General features: G+C 44.3%; 1 protein-coding gene across 7 annotated transcripts in view; it reads right to left on the bottom strand.

Annotated features, from left to right (window-relative positions):
• Positions 1–19484, bottom strand: part of GOLGB1 (golgin B1) — a 155984-nt gene extending 136500 nt beyond the window's left edge. For 3 of the 7 annotated variants that reach the window (XM_030543190.1, XM_030543124.1, XM_030543073.1), the window contains exons 1-4: positions 6912–7006; positions 2494–2590; positions 896–1042; positions 224–379 (exon numbers count right to left, since the gene is read on the bottom strand). In XM_030543190.1, the coding sequence (XP_030399050.1) occupies positions 224–379; positions 896–1042; positions 2494–2590; positions 6912–6973 (462 nt within the window). In that variant the 5' untranslated portion in view covers positions 6974–7006. Of the gene's footprint in view, positions 1–223; positions 380–895; positions 1043–2493; positions 2591–6911; positions 7011–18528; positions 18791–19358 lie in introns of those variants that run through there. The other 4 variants (XM_030543279.1, XM_030543440.1, XM_030543518.1 and 1 more) reach the window with 4 other exon arrangements.
• Positions 19485–19802: the final 318 nt, after the last annotated feature.

Raw genomic sequence — 19802 nt, forward strand, 5'->3', positions numbered from 1 at the left:
GGGCAGAGTATTCAGAGAGAAAAAGAGGCCATTTAAAAAGAGGATCATGAATAGCAGGAGACATCAGGAACTTAATTGTTCTCCAAAAGCAAGAATACTACAAATCACAGGAATCTACCCTGAGAGGAAAGAGAACCTAGCAGCTCATTGGTGTATTCCAACATCTCTTAGCACCCAGATTGTCACTACATGCTAGAGCTTTCCCTAAAGCCATCTTTCTCACCTTCCTGTGATGCAGCTGCTCTTCTGGCAGGCTCTTTGCAGGCAACACTGATCCCTGCTCTGTCAGCTCCTCAATGTGTTTATTCAGAGCTGCCAGCTTGGCTTTGGCCTGCAGCTTCAGCTTTTTCAACTTAGCATCTGCAGCCTCCCTCTCTTCCTGTGGAAGAAAAGACACAAAAACTGTACTCAAGGTTCAATAGCACCATCCACAAGGAAATTAATTCACCCTGAAGCCGCCAGCTTGCAGTGTTAGGAAATGTCAAACAGACTTAAGTGTCTCCACATCAGAAAGGAGACCCCAAAGAAGCCAGAAACTGCACTCCACAGAAAACAGTAATAGCAGCATCTCAGGGTACGTCTACATTGCAATTTAACACCTGTTTGGCCCGTGCCAGCTGACTCCAGCTCACGGGGCTCCGGCTAAGGGGCTGGTTAATTGCGGTATAGACATTTGGGCTTCCAGTGAAGCCTGGGCTCTAGGACCCTGCAATGTGGGAATGTCCCAGAGCCCAGGCTCCAGCCAGAGCCCAAATGTCCACACTGCAATTAACTGGCCCCTTAGCCCAAGCCTCGTGAGTCCAAGTCAGCTGGTATGGGCCAGACCCAGATGTCAAATTGCAGTGTAGACATACCTTCAGCCTTACTCCCAAACCCATGGTGGAAGGAATGGTACCTTGAGTTCAACTTCTTTCTGCTGGAGCTGGGCATCCTTCTCTCGGATCAAATCCTTCAGCTGGACAGCCAGCTGCTCTGTGTGGGCCAGACGCTCCAGTATATCCTTGGGCATCTCCTCCCTGCTCTCCATTCCTGGCTCTGACACCTAGAGAAGGTCAAACAGACACTCTGAAAAAGTAACTCACTAAAACTAATTCCAAGACCACAGCATAGTGCCCAGAGGGAGACCTGCAACTCTGTATTTATGTTACAGCCTAGCCTAAATGCCTTACAAACTTTCCATTTAGTCTAATGAACTAGATCTGACCAGCTGAAATCAGGAGGAAAGTTCCAGATACTCTCAAAGAATATTAAAAGGAGCATCTCTGCTGTAACAGGATGTCATAACTATAAACACTAAAATCCCTTCTGGTCAGAGACACCAAAATCCTTTTACCTGTAAAGGGTTAAGAAGCCCAGGTAACCTGGCTGACACCTGACACAAAGAACCAATAAGGGGACAAGATACTTCCAAATCTTGGTGGGGGGAAGGCTTTTGTTGGGTGCTCTTTGTTTTGGGGGTTCTTCGCTCTTGGGACTAAGAGGGCCCAGACATCAATCCATGCTCTTCAAATCTTTCTGAAGAAGTCTCTCATATTTCAAACTTGTAAGTAACAGCCAAGCAAGGTGTGTAAGTTTTATCTTTGTTTCCTCAACTTGTGAATGTTCCTTTTGCTAGAGGGTTTACCTCTGTTTGCTGTAACTTTGAACCTAAGGCTAGAGGGGGTTCCTCTGGGCTCTTTGAATCTGATTATCCTGTAAAGTTATTTTCCATCCTGATTTTACAGAGATGATTTTTACCTTTCTTTAATTAAAAGCCTTCTTTTTAAGAACCTGATTGATTTTTCCTTGTTTTAAGATCCAAGGGGATTGGATCTGGACTCACCAGGAATTGGTGGGGGGAAAGGAGGGGGAATGGTTAATTTCTCCTTGTTTTAAGATCCAAGGGTTTGGATCAGTGTTCACCAGGAACTTGGTGGAGAAGTCTCTCAGGGCTACCCAGGGAAGGGTTATAGTACTTGGGAGGGAGGTAGACAGAGTTTCCCAAATGACTTAAAGAATTTGGGTGGTGGCAGCAAAATCAGATCTAAGCTAGTAGTTAAGCTTAGAGGTTCTCATGCAGGTCCCCAAATCTGTAACCTAGAGTTCAGAGTGGGGAAGGAACCTTGACACAGGACATCAGCAAACCTGAAAGACTTTACACAGCAGAGATACCACTGCTCCCACAGCCAGAGTGAAACATGAGAGCAGGTCCCCATGTGATTCAGCACTCAGCTCTCCAAAACTCTCCCAGAAACCCCCTAGCTCACTTCAACTCTAGCTTCTTTCCCAGCCCTCAAGTTGATCTAATAAGCTGAAGAGATCATATGGTTCTGCACTGCAGCAGGACGGAACATGCCATAAATGCAGAGGGAGTGGCAGAGGTGGGGGACACAAGTTTGGTGAGGTGCAAGGTGACAGGAATCAGGAGGGAGATATTCACAACTGAGACTCAGACACCCTGAACCAGCTCTGAGCAGCAACAGTGATAGTTCTGGCATGAGAGAGTGTACTTACAGTGGCAGAGGACTCAACTTGTGCATCACTTCTATCCCCCGACAGCTCCTGCAGAACAGTGTTTGCTAACCCTGATAAGCGGCTCAGCATCTCAGGCCTGCAGCAAAACAGCAGCATAAAAAGAAAGGCAATGACTTTAGGTAAGAGGCAAAAGAGCGAGGGAAAGCAAGTGCATCTCCCTGTTGATCTCTAGTACCATGTAACAAGAAACATTTCTTCCTTGCTGATAAAGCAGAAGCCAAAGTAAAACCCAAGAAGTCAATAACTGTTATGCTGTGGCTAAGAGGGGTGTCATAACCTTAGTCCCAGATTTGGACCTTAGCATCCAAACTATGGGGGTTAGTATGAAAACCTCCAAGCTTAGCTACCAGCTTGGACCCGGTACTTGCTGCCACCACCCAAAAAATTAGAGTGTTTTGGGGCACTCTGGTCCCCCTGAAAAACCTTCCCTGGGGACCCCAAGACCCAAATCCCTTGAGTCTCACAACAAAGGGAAATAATCCTTTTTCCCTTCCCCCCTCCAGGTGCTCCTGGAGAGATACACAGACACAAGCTCTGTGAATCCAAACAGAGTGACTCCCCCTCTCCGTTCCCAGTCCTGGAAACAAAAAGGACTTTCCTATTCCCCCAGAGGGAATGCAAAATCAGGCTAGCAAATTCAACACACACACAGATCTCCCCCCTGATTTCTTCCTCCCACCAATTCCCTGGTGAGTACAGACTCAATTTTCCTGAAATTTCCCAGTAAAGAAAACTCCAACAGGTCTTAAAAGAAAGCTTTATATAAAAAAGAAAGAAAAAATACATACAAATGGTCTCTCTGTATTAAGGTGACACAATACAGGGTTAATTGCTTAAAAGAAGATTGAATAAACAGCCTTATTCAAAAAGAATACAAATCAAAGCACTCCAGCACTTATATTCATGCAAATACCAAAGAAAAGAAACCATATAACTTACTATCTGATCTCTTTGTCCTTACTTTAGAAACAGAAGACTAGAAAGTAGAAACTACTTCTCCAAAGCTCAGAGAAAGCAGGCAGACAGAAAACAAAGACTCAGACACAAACTTCCCTCCACCCAGAGTTGAAAAAATCCGGTTTTCTGATTGGTCCTCTGGTCAGGTGCTTCAGGTGAAAGAGACATTAACCCTTAGCTATCTGTTTATGACAAGGGGTAATTCAGACCCTGGCTGTATAAGCAGGGGAATACGAAGTAGAAGTAGGGAGGTATTCTTTCTAATGTATAAGTGAGACAAAAAGTGAGCTACAAGAATGATGCAATATCTGAAAAACCTGACTTACAGGAGAGACTAAATAAGTGTGGGGTATGTCCATACTACAAGTGCTTCAGCTGCAGCACTGCTAGAAGCTGGCTACAGTGATCCACACATTCATGACCTCCAGGCTTGTGACCCACAGGAATGAAGCCATATACCCTGAAAAAACTTCCACCTAGCACTAATATAGCAGCATACACATTTAGTGACTGAAGTTGTTCAGAACACATTTCCTCAGTGCTCTAACCTTTACACTGACACTTCCAATAGGAACTGGTTAGTACTCCTATGCTCAGTGTGGGGAAATGACAGTGCTGCATCATTCTTATAGCCTATATAATATGCAGACCTTGCAACCATCTGCCTTTGAATAGGAAAAAATGTCACATGCATCATACTTTGGTCACAGGACACATTAGACCAGTGCGCTTCACCATTTTTGAAGTGGGGGCCACTTCGGCAAAAAACCTTCAAAGTGAGAGCCACGTGGGGTGGGGCTGAAGGTTCGGAGCATGAGAGGTGGCCCAGGGTAGGGCAGAGGGTGGAGTGTGGGGGTGAGGGCTCTGGCTGGGGGTGAGGGCTCTAGGGTGGAGCTGTGGATGATGGGTTTGGGGTGTGGGGGAGGGGCTCAGGGCAGGGGCAGAGGGTTGGGATGTGGGAGGGGCATGAAGATTCTGTCTGGGAGTGCAGGCTCTGGGGTGGGGCCAGGGATGAGGAGTTTGGGCTGCAGGCAGACTGCCCGCCCCAAGGCTGGGGCCCAAGGACTCCCCCCAGCCTTCTCCCTGCCGGCAGGCAGCACAGGAGCTCCGGGAAAAGGGGTTCTCTCTCCCCCCTGCCGGCAGGCAGCATAGGAGCTCTGGAGCTGGGGGAGAGGGCCATAGCAGCCCTGCAAGCCCCAGCTTGCTCTCCTCCCCAGTTCCTGCCTACCCCCTCTCCCCTTTCCAGGTTACAACAGGCATTATGGGGTCACAATCCCCTTGCCCTCCCTTCCCAGACTGCTAAATCGGAGGGGATCCCAGAAGTGGTGGTTGCAGTATGGATAAGGTTGAGAACTGCTTCATTAGGCATCCATGGCATCTACAGTAACAGGAGAAACATTATGGTAGGGCACATATTTGGGTGCTACAAACACAAAGACCTGGGACTGAACTCAGATCTTGGCAAGTTTAAAGTCTTTCAAGTTCACTTTTAAAATATATTTAAATTCTTCCTGAAATCTCAGTAGTTCTATGACACCTACAAGTGAGTCATTAATATTCACAATGGTCACTTTCTCTTGATCTTTTTCAGTAATAAAAAAAAAATGTATCTAGATGTCCCAACAAAGATCAGGGTCCTGTGGCACTAAGTGCGATGCAAACACATAGCAAAAGACAATAATCGACTCCAAATAGCTTTCAATCTAAAAAGGCAAGGTAGACAAATGGTGGAACAAAGGAAGTATCTGTTATTCCCATGTTACATATGAAGAACTGAGACACAGGAATCAAGTGCCTTGCCCAAGGTCACACAGGGACTCTGCAGCAGAGTCAGGAACTGAACTTAGATTTCCAGAACCTCAGTCTAGTGCCTTAACCAGTATGAATGAATGAATGAATGAATATTTAACTAAAACTACCAATATGTGCCTAAATTAAGGTTATGTCTACACTTAAAATGCTGCACTGCACCACTGTAGCACCTCAGTGTAGACACTCACTATAGCGATTGGAAGGGTTCTCCACCTCCCCAAAAGACAGTAGCTAAGACGACAGAAGAATTCTATTAACTTAACACCATCTACATTTGGGGTTATGTCAGCATAGCTATGTCTCTTATGGGTCTGGATTTCACACTCCTAAGAGCAGAGCTATGTTGATGTATGTTTTCAGCGCAGACCAGCACTGAATCACAGTATGATTATGTTGGTATAATTCCTGTCCTCCTCCTCCCACTGGTAGTCTCCCTTACTTGCTTTATCTCAGTTTACATTTAGACTATCAGCTCTTTGGGGCAGGGGTGATCTCTCCCGAGGTTTACCGTAAAGTGCTCAGCAGACTTCTGGGTACTTTATTATAATGAACAACATTAATTTGATTAATTAAAACGTCTGTTAGTCTATAAGGTGCCACAGGATTCTTTGCTGCTTTTACAGATCCAGACTAACACGGCTACCCTCTGATACTTAACATTAATTTGAGAGATTCTTGTGGATGATGAGGTATTTCTTGTTGTTTAAACTGATCAGCTTCCAGGATGACAGATTTTAGAGTTCTCTGCTGCACTCTGTGGCAGATTGCACATATAAGAGAAGCATTCCTTTGAGATCATTTGCCAAATTCTCCACTGGTATAAGCAAGTCAATGTTAACATTTATGTCAACCATTAATTTAGATCCAAAGTAGATAACCATAGCACAGAAACAGATGGCCACTGCAAAAAAGAAACATTCCTATCACCTAAAGTCTTCTGTTAATGTACGGGTGAAGGAAAGGAGCAATTCACATGTTTTCTTATTACTGTCACATTATTACTGTTTCAAACGGTCTAATAATGCAGTTCTGGAAACACCTACTGAGTAAAGTGACCATATTTTCAAAAGAATAAAAAGGGACACTTATGGTGACATTTTTAGGGGGTTGAAATATACAAAGGACAAAGTACATTTTAAAAAAAATTCTTATGGTGTCACTACTGCCAGCTTCTTACTCAGCCATAAAGGCATATGTCTTGGACTGGAGGATTTTAACATGGGGTAAAATTTTCAAAAGTGCTTAAGTAACTTAAGACCTAAATCCAATGGGACCAAACATTTTTCTTCACTCCAAACATTGTTCAAACTGAACACTCCTTTCACTGGACTTAAAATCTATCTTTCGTAGTTAATAAATTTGTGTTTGCTTTATCACAAACCAGTGTGTGGGAGTCATTATTTGGGGCAAAAAGTTGTTGTATATGCCTTCTCCACATTGAGGGAGGGGCCAAATTTCATGAGCTTACGCTGTACATATCTCTGTGCAGTGCAAGACTGTATAATTGTGGGTTTACACCCCAGAAGGGGGTGTGTTCTTGAGCAGCAGGGCAATTCCTTAGCTCTAGACTCCCCATGCAGAGGTGATCACAGCAGCCTACAAGTACAGCAGCTGGGTGTGTACCCTACCTGTGTGAATACTGGTGAAAGAGCAAGTTTGGAGAACTTGGCAACTTAGCACAGCAGCACATGGTGAGAGGGACCCCAGGCTGGTGGGTCAGGGGGGCTCAGTGGTAACCCAGTTCCAACTGGCACCCCAGGGGGAAGCTGTCACAGGTAACATTGTCAATAGTACTGCAAAAAAAAGGCATACGTGTTCAATATATATTTCTGCTTGGTATTTGGGGAAAAATGTGTAATCATATGATGCAGAAACACTTTCTATTCCAACAACAACTTGGGAAGATGTTAAACAGCAGCTACTAAAGCTTGACATTTTTAGATCTGCAGGTACAGAGAACTAGCATCCAAGAATTTTTAAAAAGTTGGCTGAGGTGCTATATTTTCAATAACACTTGGAACACTGGGGAAATTTCAGAAGACTGGGAGAAAACTAGAGATGCTCCAATAGTTAAAGAGGGTAAACAGGATGACCTGGCTGATTGATTATATATGCCTGTAAACCAGACATTGATCCCAGACAAAATAATGGAATAACTAATACAAGACTCGATTATGAAAGAATTAAAGGAGGGTTATATAATGCCAATCATCACAGGTTTATGAAAAATTGATGCAGTCAAACTTGAGTTTTTTCTATGAGATTACAAGTTTGGTTCATAAAAGGTAAAGTGTTGATATAACATACTTAGACTTCAGTAAGACTCTGACATGGTACTGCACGATATTTCTATGAAGAAACTAAAACCATACAAAATTAACATGGCTTATATTATATGTATTACAGACTGGCTGACATGTCTCCAAATGTAATTGTAAATGGGGAATCATAAATAAGTCAGTGTGTTTCTACTGGGGTCCTGCAAGGATCGATTCTTGGCCCTACACCAGAGACATAACCAGGGCAGGGCGAGTAGGACAGTCGCCCAAAACGCAAAGGCTTGGAGGTGGGAAAATGATGAAAAAACAGTAGGGGGAGCAAATATGCTTGCTCACCCCGGGCACTAAAATGCTTAGTTACAGCTCTGCTCTACACTATTTAACATTTTGATCAGTGACCTGGAAGAAAACAAAGTCAGTCATCACTGATAAAGTTTGCAGATGACACAAAGATTGATGGAGTGGTAAATAATGAAGACAAGTTGCTGATACAAATCAGTGCAGATCACTTGGTAAACAATACAAGTTTTAAAAATAGCCAAAAGTAAATGTATTCATCTAGGAAAAAAGAATGTAGGCCATACTTAAAGTACTCAGAAGAAGATTTGGGGGTCCTGGTGAATAAATGGCTGAACATGAGTTCCCAGTGCAACGCCATGGCCAAAACATGAGTTTTTGAGATAGCTGCATTACCTGCTATTAAATCTCTTTGACAGAAGATTGATATTCTTATTTCATGACTGTGATAACTTGGAAACTACAAACCAAGAGAAATCTCATGAGAACTTTTTTTTACAAAATAGAATTAAGCTGCTTTGAGAACGTCTGTGGTTCTGGAAGGATTTAGCAAGCAGAGAACTGAGATACTGGAGAGCAATACAGAGGGTGGAGGAAGCATTTAAGTACCATATTTGAAAGGAAAGGAAATGCTTGAGATGATGGAATGCCTTTGGTATTCCAGTAGAATAGAATCATAGAAAATTAGGGTTGGAAGAGACCACAGGAGGTCATCTAGTCCAAATCCCTGCTCAAAGCAGGACCAACACCAAATAAATCATCCCAGCCAGGGCTTTGTTAAGACAGGCTTTAAAAACCTCTTAGGCTGGAGATTCCACCAACTCGCTAGGGAACCCATTCCAGTGCTTCACCACCCTCCTAGTGCAATACTTTTTCTTAATACCCAACCTAGCCCTCCCCCACTTTACATTGAGACCATTGCTTCTTGTTCTGTCATCACTGAAAACAGCTGAGCTCCATCCTCTTTGGAACCCCCACTTCAGGTGGTGGAAGGCTGCTATCAAATCCCACACACACTCTTATCTTCTGCAGACTAAATAACCCCAGGTTCCCTCAGCCTCTCCTCATAAGTCATGTGCTCCAGCCCCCTAATCATTTTTGTTGCCCTCTGCTGGACTCTCCAATTTGTCCACATCCTTTCTGTAGTGGGGCGGGAGGGGGCCAAAACTGGAAGCAATACTCCAGATGTGGCCTCAGCAGTGCTGAATAGAGGGAAATAATCACTTCCTTCGATCTGCTGGCAATGCTCCTGCTAATGCAGCCCAATAGGTCATTAGCCTTCTTGGCAAGAAGGGCACATTGTTGACTCACATCCAGCTTCTCGCCCACTGTAATCCCCATGTCCTTTTCTACATAACTGCCACTTAGCCAGTTGGTCCCCAGCCTGTAGCAGTGCATGGGATTCTTCCGTCCTAAGTGCAGGACTTTTGTCCTTGTTGAACCTCATCACATTTCTTTTGGTCCAATCCTCCAATTTGTCTAGGTCACTCTGAACCCTATCCCTACCCTCAAGTATATCTACCTCTCTCACCAGCGTAGTATCATCCACGAACTTGCTGAGGGTGCAATCCATCCCATCATCCAGATCATTAATGAAAATGTTGAATAAAACCAGCCCCAGGACCAACCTCCACTTGATACCAGCTGCCAACTAGACATGGAGCCGTTGATCACTACCCATTGAGCCAGACAATTTACCCAGCTTTCTAGCCACCTGACAGTCCATTCATCCAAACATACTTTTTAAGTTGCTGGCAAGGGCAAGAATACTGTGGGAGATTATATCAGAAGCTTTGCTAAAGTCAAGCTATATCATGTCCACTGCTCTTCCCATATCCAGAGCTAGTTATCTCATCATAGAAGGCAATCAGGTTGGTGAGGCATGACTTGCCCTTGGCAAATCCATGTTGACTGTTGCCAGTCATCCTTTTCTCCTCCAAGTGCTTAAAAAATAGAGTGAAGTGTTTTAATTTAACCTGTTAAATAGAAGAAGGGAATGGAGAGAACAGGAACTCTCACACACACTTTCAAAATGGAAGTTATTGAGAACTTAAGGAGGTGTGTAAGTTTTATTTGAGTTACTTTTTCTATGATTCTAATGATCATTGCTTAATAAATGGATAGCTGGCAGATATTCAGATACAATGCCCTCACATGCACTGGATTTGATGCATGTTTTTCATAGAGGGAAAGGTGCTAGTTTACCACAAATGCATAGTAGTTAGGCCTTTGCTTGAGATTACTGTTTTACAGAAGCACCTAGAGGCCTCAATATGCAAGGTACTGCACAGATGTGAAGTAAGAGGATTGGCATAAAAACTAAGTTTATTATTTAGATTTAAGGCAAGACACAATAGGTGGATGATACAAACAGACTGAAGGAAGGGAGAAAAGAAAGATAAGGCAACAGTGAAACAATCAAGTTATAGATTTCCATAACACAGGCCAGAGAACTTCCCCAAATAATTGCTAGAGCATGTGTTTTAGAAAAACATCCAATTATAATTTTTAAATTGTCAGTGATGGATAATCCACTCCAACTCTTGGTAAATTGTTCCAATGGTTAATTAGTCTCACCATTAAAAATTTACACCTTATTTCCAGTCTGAATTGGTCTAGCTTCAACTTCCAGATACAGGATCATGCTATACCTTTCTCTGCTAAACTGAAGATCCCATTACTAAATACTTGTTCCCCCAAAAGATACATACAGACTGCAAGCAAGTCACCCCTTAATCTTCTCTTTGTTAAGATAAACAGATTGAGCTCTTTGAATCTATCACTATAAGGCAGGTTTTCTAATCCTTTAATCATTTTTGTGGCTCTTCTCTGACCCCTCTCCAATTTATCAACATCCTTTTGAATTGTAGGCACCAGAACTGCACACAGGATTCCAGTAGCAGTTATGCCAGTGCCAAATACAGGGTAAAATAACCGCTCTATACTCCTACTAAAGAGTTTCCTTTTTATGCATCGCATTAGCCCTTTTGACCACAACATTACAATGGGAGCTTATGTTCAGCTGATTATCCACCAGGACACCATAATGTTTTTCAGCCACTGTTTTACAGGAGAGAGTCCCCCATCCTGTATGACCTACATTCTGTTCTTAGACTAGGTTCGACGGGGACAGGTGAGCAAAGCCCACAGGTAAGTAGGGAACAAGACCTGGGAGATGGGTTGGAAACAGGAGGGAGCACGGGCTATAATGGCAGAGAGGAAGGAGGGTCAGGGCAAAGCTGGGAGGCAAGATCAAACCAGTATCTTAGATGCCTTTATACAAATGCAAGAAGTATGGGTAATAAGCAGGAAGAACTGGAAGTGCTAATAAATAAATACAACTATGACATTATTGGCATTACTGAAACTTGGTGGGATAATACCCACGACTGGAATGTTGGTGTGGATGGGTATAGTTTGCTCAGGAAGGATAGACAGGGGAAAAAGGGAGGAGGTGTTGCCTTATATATTAAAAATGTACACACTTGGACTGAGGTGGAGATGGACATAGGAGACGGAAGGGTGGAGAGTCTCTGGGTTAGGCTAAAAGGGGTAAAAAACACAGGTGATGTCATGCTGGGAGTCTACTACAGGCCACCTAATCAGGCGGAAGAGGTGGATGAGGCTTTTTTCAAACAACTAACAAAATCATCCAAAGCCCAAGATTTGGTGGTGATGGGGGACTTCAACTATCCAGATATATGTTGGGAAAATAACACCGCGGGGCACAGACTATCCAATAAGTTCCTGGACTGCATTGCAGACAACTTTTTATTTCAGAAAGTTGAAAAAGCTACTAGGGGGGAAGCTGTTCTAGACTTGATTTTAACAAATAGGGAGGAACTCGTTGAGAATTTAAAAGTAGAAGGAAGCTTGGGTGAAAGTGATCATGAAATCATAGAATTTGCAATTCTAAGGAAAGGTAGAAGGGAGTACAGCAGAATAGAGACAATGGATTTCAGGAAGGCGGATTTTGGTAAGCTCAGAGAGCTGATAGGCAAGGTCCCATGGGAATCAAGACTGAGGGGAAAAACAACTGAGGAAAGTTGGCAGTTTTTCAAAGGGACGCTATTAAGGGCCCAAAAGCAAGTTATTCCGCTGGTTAGGAAAGATAGAAAATGTGGCAAAAGACCACCTTGGCTTACCCTTGAGATCTTGCATGACCTACAAAATAAAAAGGCGTCATATAAAAAATGGAAACTAGGTCAGATCACGAAGGATGAATATAGGCAAATAACACAGGAATGCAGAGGCAAGATTAGAAAAGCAAAGGCACAAAATGAACTCAAACTAGCTATGGGAATAAAGGGAAACAAGAAGACTTTTTATCAATACATTAGAAGCAAGAGGAAGACTAAGGACAGGGTAGGCCCACTGCTCAATGAGGAGGGGGTAACAGTAACGGGAGACTTGGAAATGGCAGAGATGCTTAATGACTTCTTTGTTTCGGTCTTCACTGAGAAGTCTGAAGGAATGTCTAGTATAGTGAATGCTTACAGGAAGAGGGTAGGTTTAGAAGAGAAAATAAGGAAAGAGCAAGTAAAAAATCACTTAGAAAAGTTAGATGCCTGCAAGTCACCAGGGCCTGATGAAATGCATCCTAGAATACTCAAGGAGTTAATAGAGGAGGTATCTGAGCCTCTAGCTATTATCTTTGGGAAATCATGGGAGACGGGGGAGATTCCAGAAGACTGGAAGGGGGCAAATATAGTGCCCATCTATAAAAAGGGAAATAAAAACAACCCGGGAAACTACAGACCAGTTAGTTTAACTTCTGTGCCAGGGAAGATAATGGAGCAGGTAATCAAAGAAATCATCTGCAAACACTTGGAAGGTGGTAAGGTGATAGGGAATAGCCAGCATGGATTTGTAAAGAACAAATCATGTCAAACTAATCTGATAGCGTTCTTTGATAGGATAACGAGCCTTGTGGATAAGGGAGAAGCGGTGGATGTGATATACCTAGACTTTAGTAAGGCATTTGATACAGTTTCGCATGATATTCTTATAGATAAGCTAGGAAAGTACAATTTAGATGGGGCTACTATAAGGTGGGTGCATAACTGGCTGGATAACCGTACTCAGAGAGTAGTTGTTAATGGCTCCCAATCCTGCTGGAAAGGTATAACAAGTGGGGTTCCGCAGGGGTCTGTTTTGGGACCGGTTCTGTTCAATATCTTCATCAACGATTTAGATGTTGGCATAGAAAGTACGCTTATTAAGTTTGCGGACGATACCAAACTGGGAGGGATTGCAACTGCTCTGGAGGACAGGGTCAAAATTAAAAACGATCTGGACAAATTGGAGAAATGGTCTGAGGTAAACAGGATGAAGTTCAATAAAGATAAATGCAAAGTGCTCCACTTAGGAAGGAACAATCAGTTTCACACATACAGAATGGGAAGAGACTGTCTAGGAAGGAGTATGGCAGAAAGAGATCTAGGGGTCATAGTGGACCACAAGCTTAATATGAGTGAACAGTGTGATACTGTTGCAAAAAAAGCAAACATGATTCTGGGATGCATTAACAGGTGTGTTGTAAACAAGACACGAGAAGTCATTCTTCCGCTTTACTCTGCGCTGGTTAGGCCTCAACTGGAGTATTGTGTCCAGTTCTGGGCACCGCATTTCAAGAAAGATGTGGAGAAATTGGAGAGGGTCCAGAGAAGAGCAACAAGAATGATTAAAGGTCTTGAGAACATGACCTATGAAGGAAGGCTGAAGGAATTGGGTTTGTTTAGTTTGGAAAAGAGAAGACTGAGAGGGGACCTGATAGCAGTTTTCAGGTATCTAAAAGGGTGTCATCAGGAGGAGGGAGAAAACTTGTTCACCTTGGCCTCCAATGGTAGAACAAGAAGCAATGGGCTTAAACTGCAGCAAGGGAGATTTAGGCTGGACATTAGGAAAAAGTTCCTAACTGTCAGGGTAGTCAAACACTGGAATAGATTGCCTAGGGAAGTTGTGGAATCTCCATCGCTGGAGATATTTAAGAGTAGGTTAGATAAATGTCTATCGGGGATGGTCTAGACAGTATTTGGTCCTGCCATGAGGGCAGGGGACTGGACTCGATGACCTCTCGAGGTCCCTTCCAGTCCTAGAGTCTGAGTCTGAGTCTAGATGTAGACATTTACATTTAGCTGTATTAAAACGCACATTGTTTGCTTGCTCCCAGTTTTCCAAGCAAGCTAGATTTCTTTGAATCAGTCCTCTTCATTATTTATCACTTCCCTAATTTGTGTCCTCTGCAAACTTTAATCAGCTATGATTTTATGTTTTCTTACAGATCACTGATAAAAAATGTTTAAAAGTGCAAGGCCAAGAACCAATCCACATGAGACCCCACTCAGAACACACCCGCTTAGTAATTCTCCATCTACAATTACATTGAGACCTATCAGTTAGTCAGTTTTTAATCCATTTAATGTGTGCCATGTTAATTTTATATCATTCTTTTTTAAATCAAAATATTGTGCAATATCAAGTCAAGGTTGAACAGTAGTTGCAGCTCACCATCTACCTAGCCAGTGTGATCTCATGATTGCCCTGTCAATAACATACCCTTTTGGGAAGATTATGAGACGTGATGGTACGACGTTATGAGTATAATATAATCTCATTCAAAGATGACATGGCCAGAAAGTTAATTAACTCACCTCACCGACTGACCTGACCCACGGGTGAACCTTAAGGACTGGTTAGTAAGATATGTAAATGAATAGAGCTTTGAAATGCAAGTCTGCATTGTTAGAGGTAGAAGGGTAGATGTTTGCTCAGGTCTTGTGATGTAAGCAAACAAGTCTCGTCTATTGCTATAGTTATAATTCAAAGATCAAAAAAAGAATATTAACATTTATGATGATACTTGAGTGAAATAGTATTGTCTATGTGTCTCTTTGAAGGTTGTGGTAACCTGTATCTGATCTGTTTAATGAATAAATTACTCTGTGCTAATTGCCAGGATGTTTGGGAGAAGGAGTTAAGCCTATTGTTTTCTCAGGCCGAAAGGCTGCTGGAAATGTAGAAGAACTCTGGGACACGATCCTGCTTCATCTCAGATCTGCTTAAGATTTCCTCCTCTTGAAATCCAAAGCCACAAGGATTGAGATCCCCAGTCATTGACTGGAGCCACCCTGAATATGGAAATTGGACTATAACCTATGGATTATTTCTAAAAGGACTTTTGGCAACTACAAGCTCATCTCTGCTATGCATTTGAACCTCAAGAATTGAATTCTAGTCTGTCTGTATATTGATCTTTTAACGAACACTCTCTCTTTTCTTTTCTAATAAATTTTAGCTTAGTTAATAAGAATTGGCTGTAGCGTGTATTGTGGGTAGGATCTAAGTTATATTTGAACCTGAGTATGTGGCTGATCCTTTGGGATTGGAAGAACCTTTTCTTTTATATGATGAAGTAAGATTTTCAGGAATCATCGTCATATCTGACAGATGTGTCTGGATGGAGGCCTGAGGCTGGGCACTTTAAGGGAACTGTGTGGTTTAAACTTCTAAGTAACCAGTGAGGTACTACAGAAGTTGTTTTGTGCTGGCTTGGTAAATCTAAGTAGTGGAATAACCACTAGTGTTTGGGATTTGTCTGCCCTGTTTTGTTTGCAGTTCACCCTGATTGAGTAACCTCAGCTGGCTCCCACGGGCAGCACCATCACAGATGGGAAGGCACCTCTTACATCATCTGGAGCCCTGAGATTTCCTTGACCTGCCTCAATACTAAGTCCAGCTTAGGTTCAATATTGAAACTGCACTTTACCACTGGTTGTAATTCTCCTCTTATGATGGGCAAACATTAGGCATCCCCAATAAGCCTCCAAGGCCCGTAAGTAATCTTTGATATGTTGAACCAGGAGGTATTATTAACCTGACTGTAAACCCTGACAGGTATAAGCAAGATGATACTTGAGTGGTTCCATTCCTACCTTTCACAGTGCACTGGGTGGTGTGTAACTGCTCATTGCCACAGAGAATCTTCTCACAGAGGGTTTTGCAGGGTTTTAATCTATCATCTGTCCTGTTCAACACTTGTGAGGTTGCTCGGAAGAGACAATTAGCAGATTGGGAAATGGTACCATCAGTGTGTGGATGATTCTCAGCCCTAGGTCTTTCACCAAATTTGGGAAGTACAGCACTTTTGTTTTTCCAGTGCTTCTCCTATCTTAAGCTGCAGCAAGCTCACTTATCTAAACGCTAATCTAGATAAGAAACAGGAAATGCGAGTTGTTTGGTGCAAGCACCTAGATAACTTAGTGGGGATGCAAGCCCCAATGACTGTGGCCACCATCTGTCAAAGATTCATAATCTGAGGGATATTTCTGGATCCTCCTGCTACTTCTCCAGTCTCTAGTGGCATTAATCAGAAGCTTCCTTTTTTATACAAAAATTCCAATCAGTTACCTCAACTACAGACCCAACCTCATTTATCCCTGCATTTGGATCCCTGGAATGGACTCCACATGGAGCTACCCTTAAAAATAACTTCAAAAACACTCATATGACAAAAGTCCTCTGAAGTTTGCACTTTCATACTTACTTGTCTAACGCCTCAGAGCCAAGGACGTGTTGGTTGGCGAGATAAATTACCTTCTCCTTACATAGTCTCCATACACAAAAGCACCTTACAACACACAGCACAGTGAAGAGAGGAGAATGTTGCCAGCAAGTTAAAGAAGCATGGGCTGGATGAATGGACTATAAGGTGGATAGAAAGCTGGCTAGATTGTCGGGCTCAACGGGTAGCAATCAACGGCTCCATGTCTAGTTGGCAGCCAGTTTCAAGCGGAGTGCCCCAAGGCTCGGTCCTGGGGCCGGTTTTGTTCAATATCTTCATTAATGATCTGGAGGATGGCGTGGACAGCACTCTCAGCAAGTTTGCAGATGACACTAAAATTGGAGTAGTAGTAGATACGCTAGGGGGTAGGGATACGATACAGAGGGACCTAGACAAATTAGAGGACTGGGCCAAAAGAAACCTGATGAGGTTGAACAAGGACAAGTGCAGAGTCCTGCACTTAGGATGGAAGAATCCCATTCACTGTTACAGACTAGGGACCGAATGGCTAGGAAGCAGTTCTGCAGAAAAGGACCTAGGGGTTACAGTGGATGAGAAGCTGGATATGAGTCAACAGTGTGCGCTTGTTGCCAAGAAGGCTAACAGCATTTTGAGCTGTATAAGTAGGGGCATTGCCAACAGATTGATGGACGTGATCATTCCCCTCTATTCGACATTGGTGAGGCCTCATCTGGAGTACTGTGTCCAGTTTTGAGTCCCACACTACAAGAAGGATGCGGAAAAATTGGAAAGAGTCCAGAGGAGGGCAACAAAAATCATTAGGGGGCTGGAGCACATGATTTATGAGGAGAGGCTGAGGGAACTGGGATTGTTTAGTCTGCAGAAGAGAAGAATGAGGGGGATTTGAGAGCTGCTTTCAACTACCTGAAAGAGAGTTGCAAAGAGGATGGATCTAGACTGTTCTCAGTGGTGGCAGATCACAGAACAAGGAGTAATGGTCTCAAGTTGCAGTGGAGGAGGCTTAGGTTGGATATTATGAAAAATATGGTGAAGCACTGGAATGGATTACCTAGGGAGGTGGTGGAATCTCCTTCCTTAGAGGATTTTAAGGTCAGGCTTGACAAAGTCCTGGCTGGGATGATTTAGTTGGGAATTGGTTCTGCTTTGAGCAGGGGGTTGGACTAGATGACCTCCTAAGGTCCCTTCCAACCCTGATATTCTATGATTCATCCAAGTTTGTATTATATAGCTGATATATCCCACCATTAAGTGACAGCAGTATTTTTCTTTTCCTGAGGACAAGAAGCAAACGTCATTTTACTCCCTTTTTGAACAAATATATGAAGTATGAATATGAGGGAACTATCACTGTGACCAGGTCTAAGTCTGATAGCATCAGAATCTATCTTCTGTCAGTCATGCATGGAAGTGGGCATTTTTTGCCACCGTCACTATATAGGTGTCTAAGCGCTGTGTGGAATTCAGTAGGATTTTCAGGCTAAGAACTGATTCAACAAAATGAGAGCAGATGCCTTTGAGGATTAGATTGTTGGGAAGAGAGTTTTTCATATTACTTCCTTCTTCCTACCAGCATTGCCTTACATCTTTTGTCTGGGTTCAACATTTCAGGTTTTATCAGTTCAGAGGAAGGCAGCACGCACTTTGGGGGGGGGAGGAGGGGGGTTAACACCATTCTTGTAAATGATAGGTGCAAAGCTCATCCCTGTGTTTAGGGTTGGTGTGAGTGCAGCAAATGGTGAAGGTTCCAAAGAGACCAAAAAAAAATTCTTCCTCTGGAATTAAATTGTCTGAATTGCTTCTAATTAGAGCACTTGCAGCTTCAGCTGAACAACACAGCAGGATATTTTATTTAGATTAATTTCAACTATATTGAAATTATGGTAATTTCAAAATGCAATTTGGCTGCTAGAAAAGTCTCTCTCTAAACTCTGAGGTCAAAGGTTCTCAGACTTTATCATAGCACATACCACAGTTTAACAAATTACTTGTGACTCAACACTTCCCTTCCCATTATGATTTTATAACATCTAAATCAATCGTTTACACAGTGACAGTAAGAGAATATGTGATTTAAAAGTGGTGCTTAGATTAGCTTTTTTCAATAAAAGCAAAACAATTGCTTACTTCTGCTCTTCCATTCACTCCCCATGACCCATGCCAAACTTTGCTACTCTCTCCTGTTGGATCCCTCAGTTCAAACACTATTCCCTGCTACTCAGTTCCAAGGGGCAGTTCGTGTCGCTGAAAGCCGCTCCCGTTTATTCTCCTAGGTGGCAGCGAGCCCGCGGCTCCTCCTCTCTAGATACTTTTTACACGCCTTCAGGCTCTTCCCTGCGGTGAAGCGAGAAGCAGCAGCGCCCTGGGATCAGGCAGCGCCCCGCGGGCTCTCAGGGAACCAGAAACACAGGGGGGACAAAAGTCATTATTTCAGCAGCGACCCAGAGCTGCTTGGGGAAACAGTTCCTATTGGGAAGTGAGGAAGAGACAGCAGCGCGAGCCCGGAGCAGGGCTCCCCCTCGGCCGGGCGGCGGGGACCCGGACCAGCCACGCATCAGGGGGTGCGGGCCCGGAGCACGGCTCCGCCTCGGCCGGGCGCCGGGGACCCGAAGCAGCCACCCATCGGGGGATGGGAGCCTGGAGCAGGGCTCCCCCTCGGCCGGGCGCCGGGGACCCGAAGCAGCCACCCATCGGGGGATGGGGGCCTGGAGCAGGGCTCCCCCTCGGCCGGGCGCCGGGGACCCGAAGCAGCCACCCATCGGGGGATGGAGGCCCGGGGCAGCCACTTATCAGCTGGGCACCTGGGACCCGGAGCAGCCACGCATCAGGGGGTGGGGGCCCGGAGCACCGCCTCGGCCGGGCACCTGGGACCCGGAGCAGGCTCCTTTCACTGGCGGTCCGCGCGGGCCTCAGGGCCTGCCTGAGGTCGGACTCGCTGCCGCCCGCCCCCCACTCACCTGCGCCAGGAGCCCAGTCTCCCCCGCGTTCACCCGACTCCGGTAGGGCCCCCAGTTCCGACCTTCGGTGCCAAGCGCCACCCCCAGCCACATCAGCACCGGAACATACCACAGCTACATCCGGCGTCACCTCCCCTCCCGCCTCCGAATTGGACTAGCCAGCCACCGGCTTAGAGCGATGGACATAGTCACCTGCCAATCACAATGAGGCATATGAGCCGTTGCTAGGGTAACAGTTAACGAGGCATGAAACCGCCAATCACAAGAGGAAATAACAACACAACAGCCAATCAGCAGACATAGCTGGTTCGGTCTGAAAGTCAGCGTGGCGGCGGGCGGTGTTAAACGTCAAACACAGTTGAGGTAGGTGTGGGGCTGAGACCTGTTAGGTGTCGCGTCAGGCTGGGAGCTGAGTGCTGCGTGTCACACCCCGCGTCAAATGGC

Source organism: Gopherus evgoodei, chromosome 1 (genome assembly GCF_007399415.2).
Source record: "Gopherus evgoodei ecotype Sinaloan lineage chromosome 1, rGopEvg1_v1.p, whole genome shotgun sequence".
In the NCBI taxonomy this organism is placed as follows: domain Eukaryota; kingdom Metazoa; phylum Chordata; order Testudines; family Testudinidae; genus Gopherus; species Gopherus evgoodei.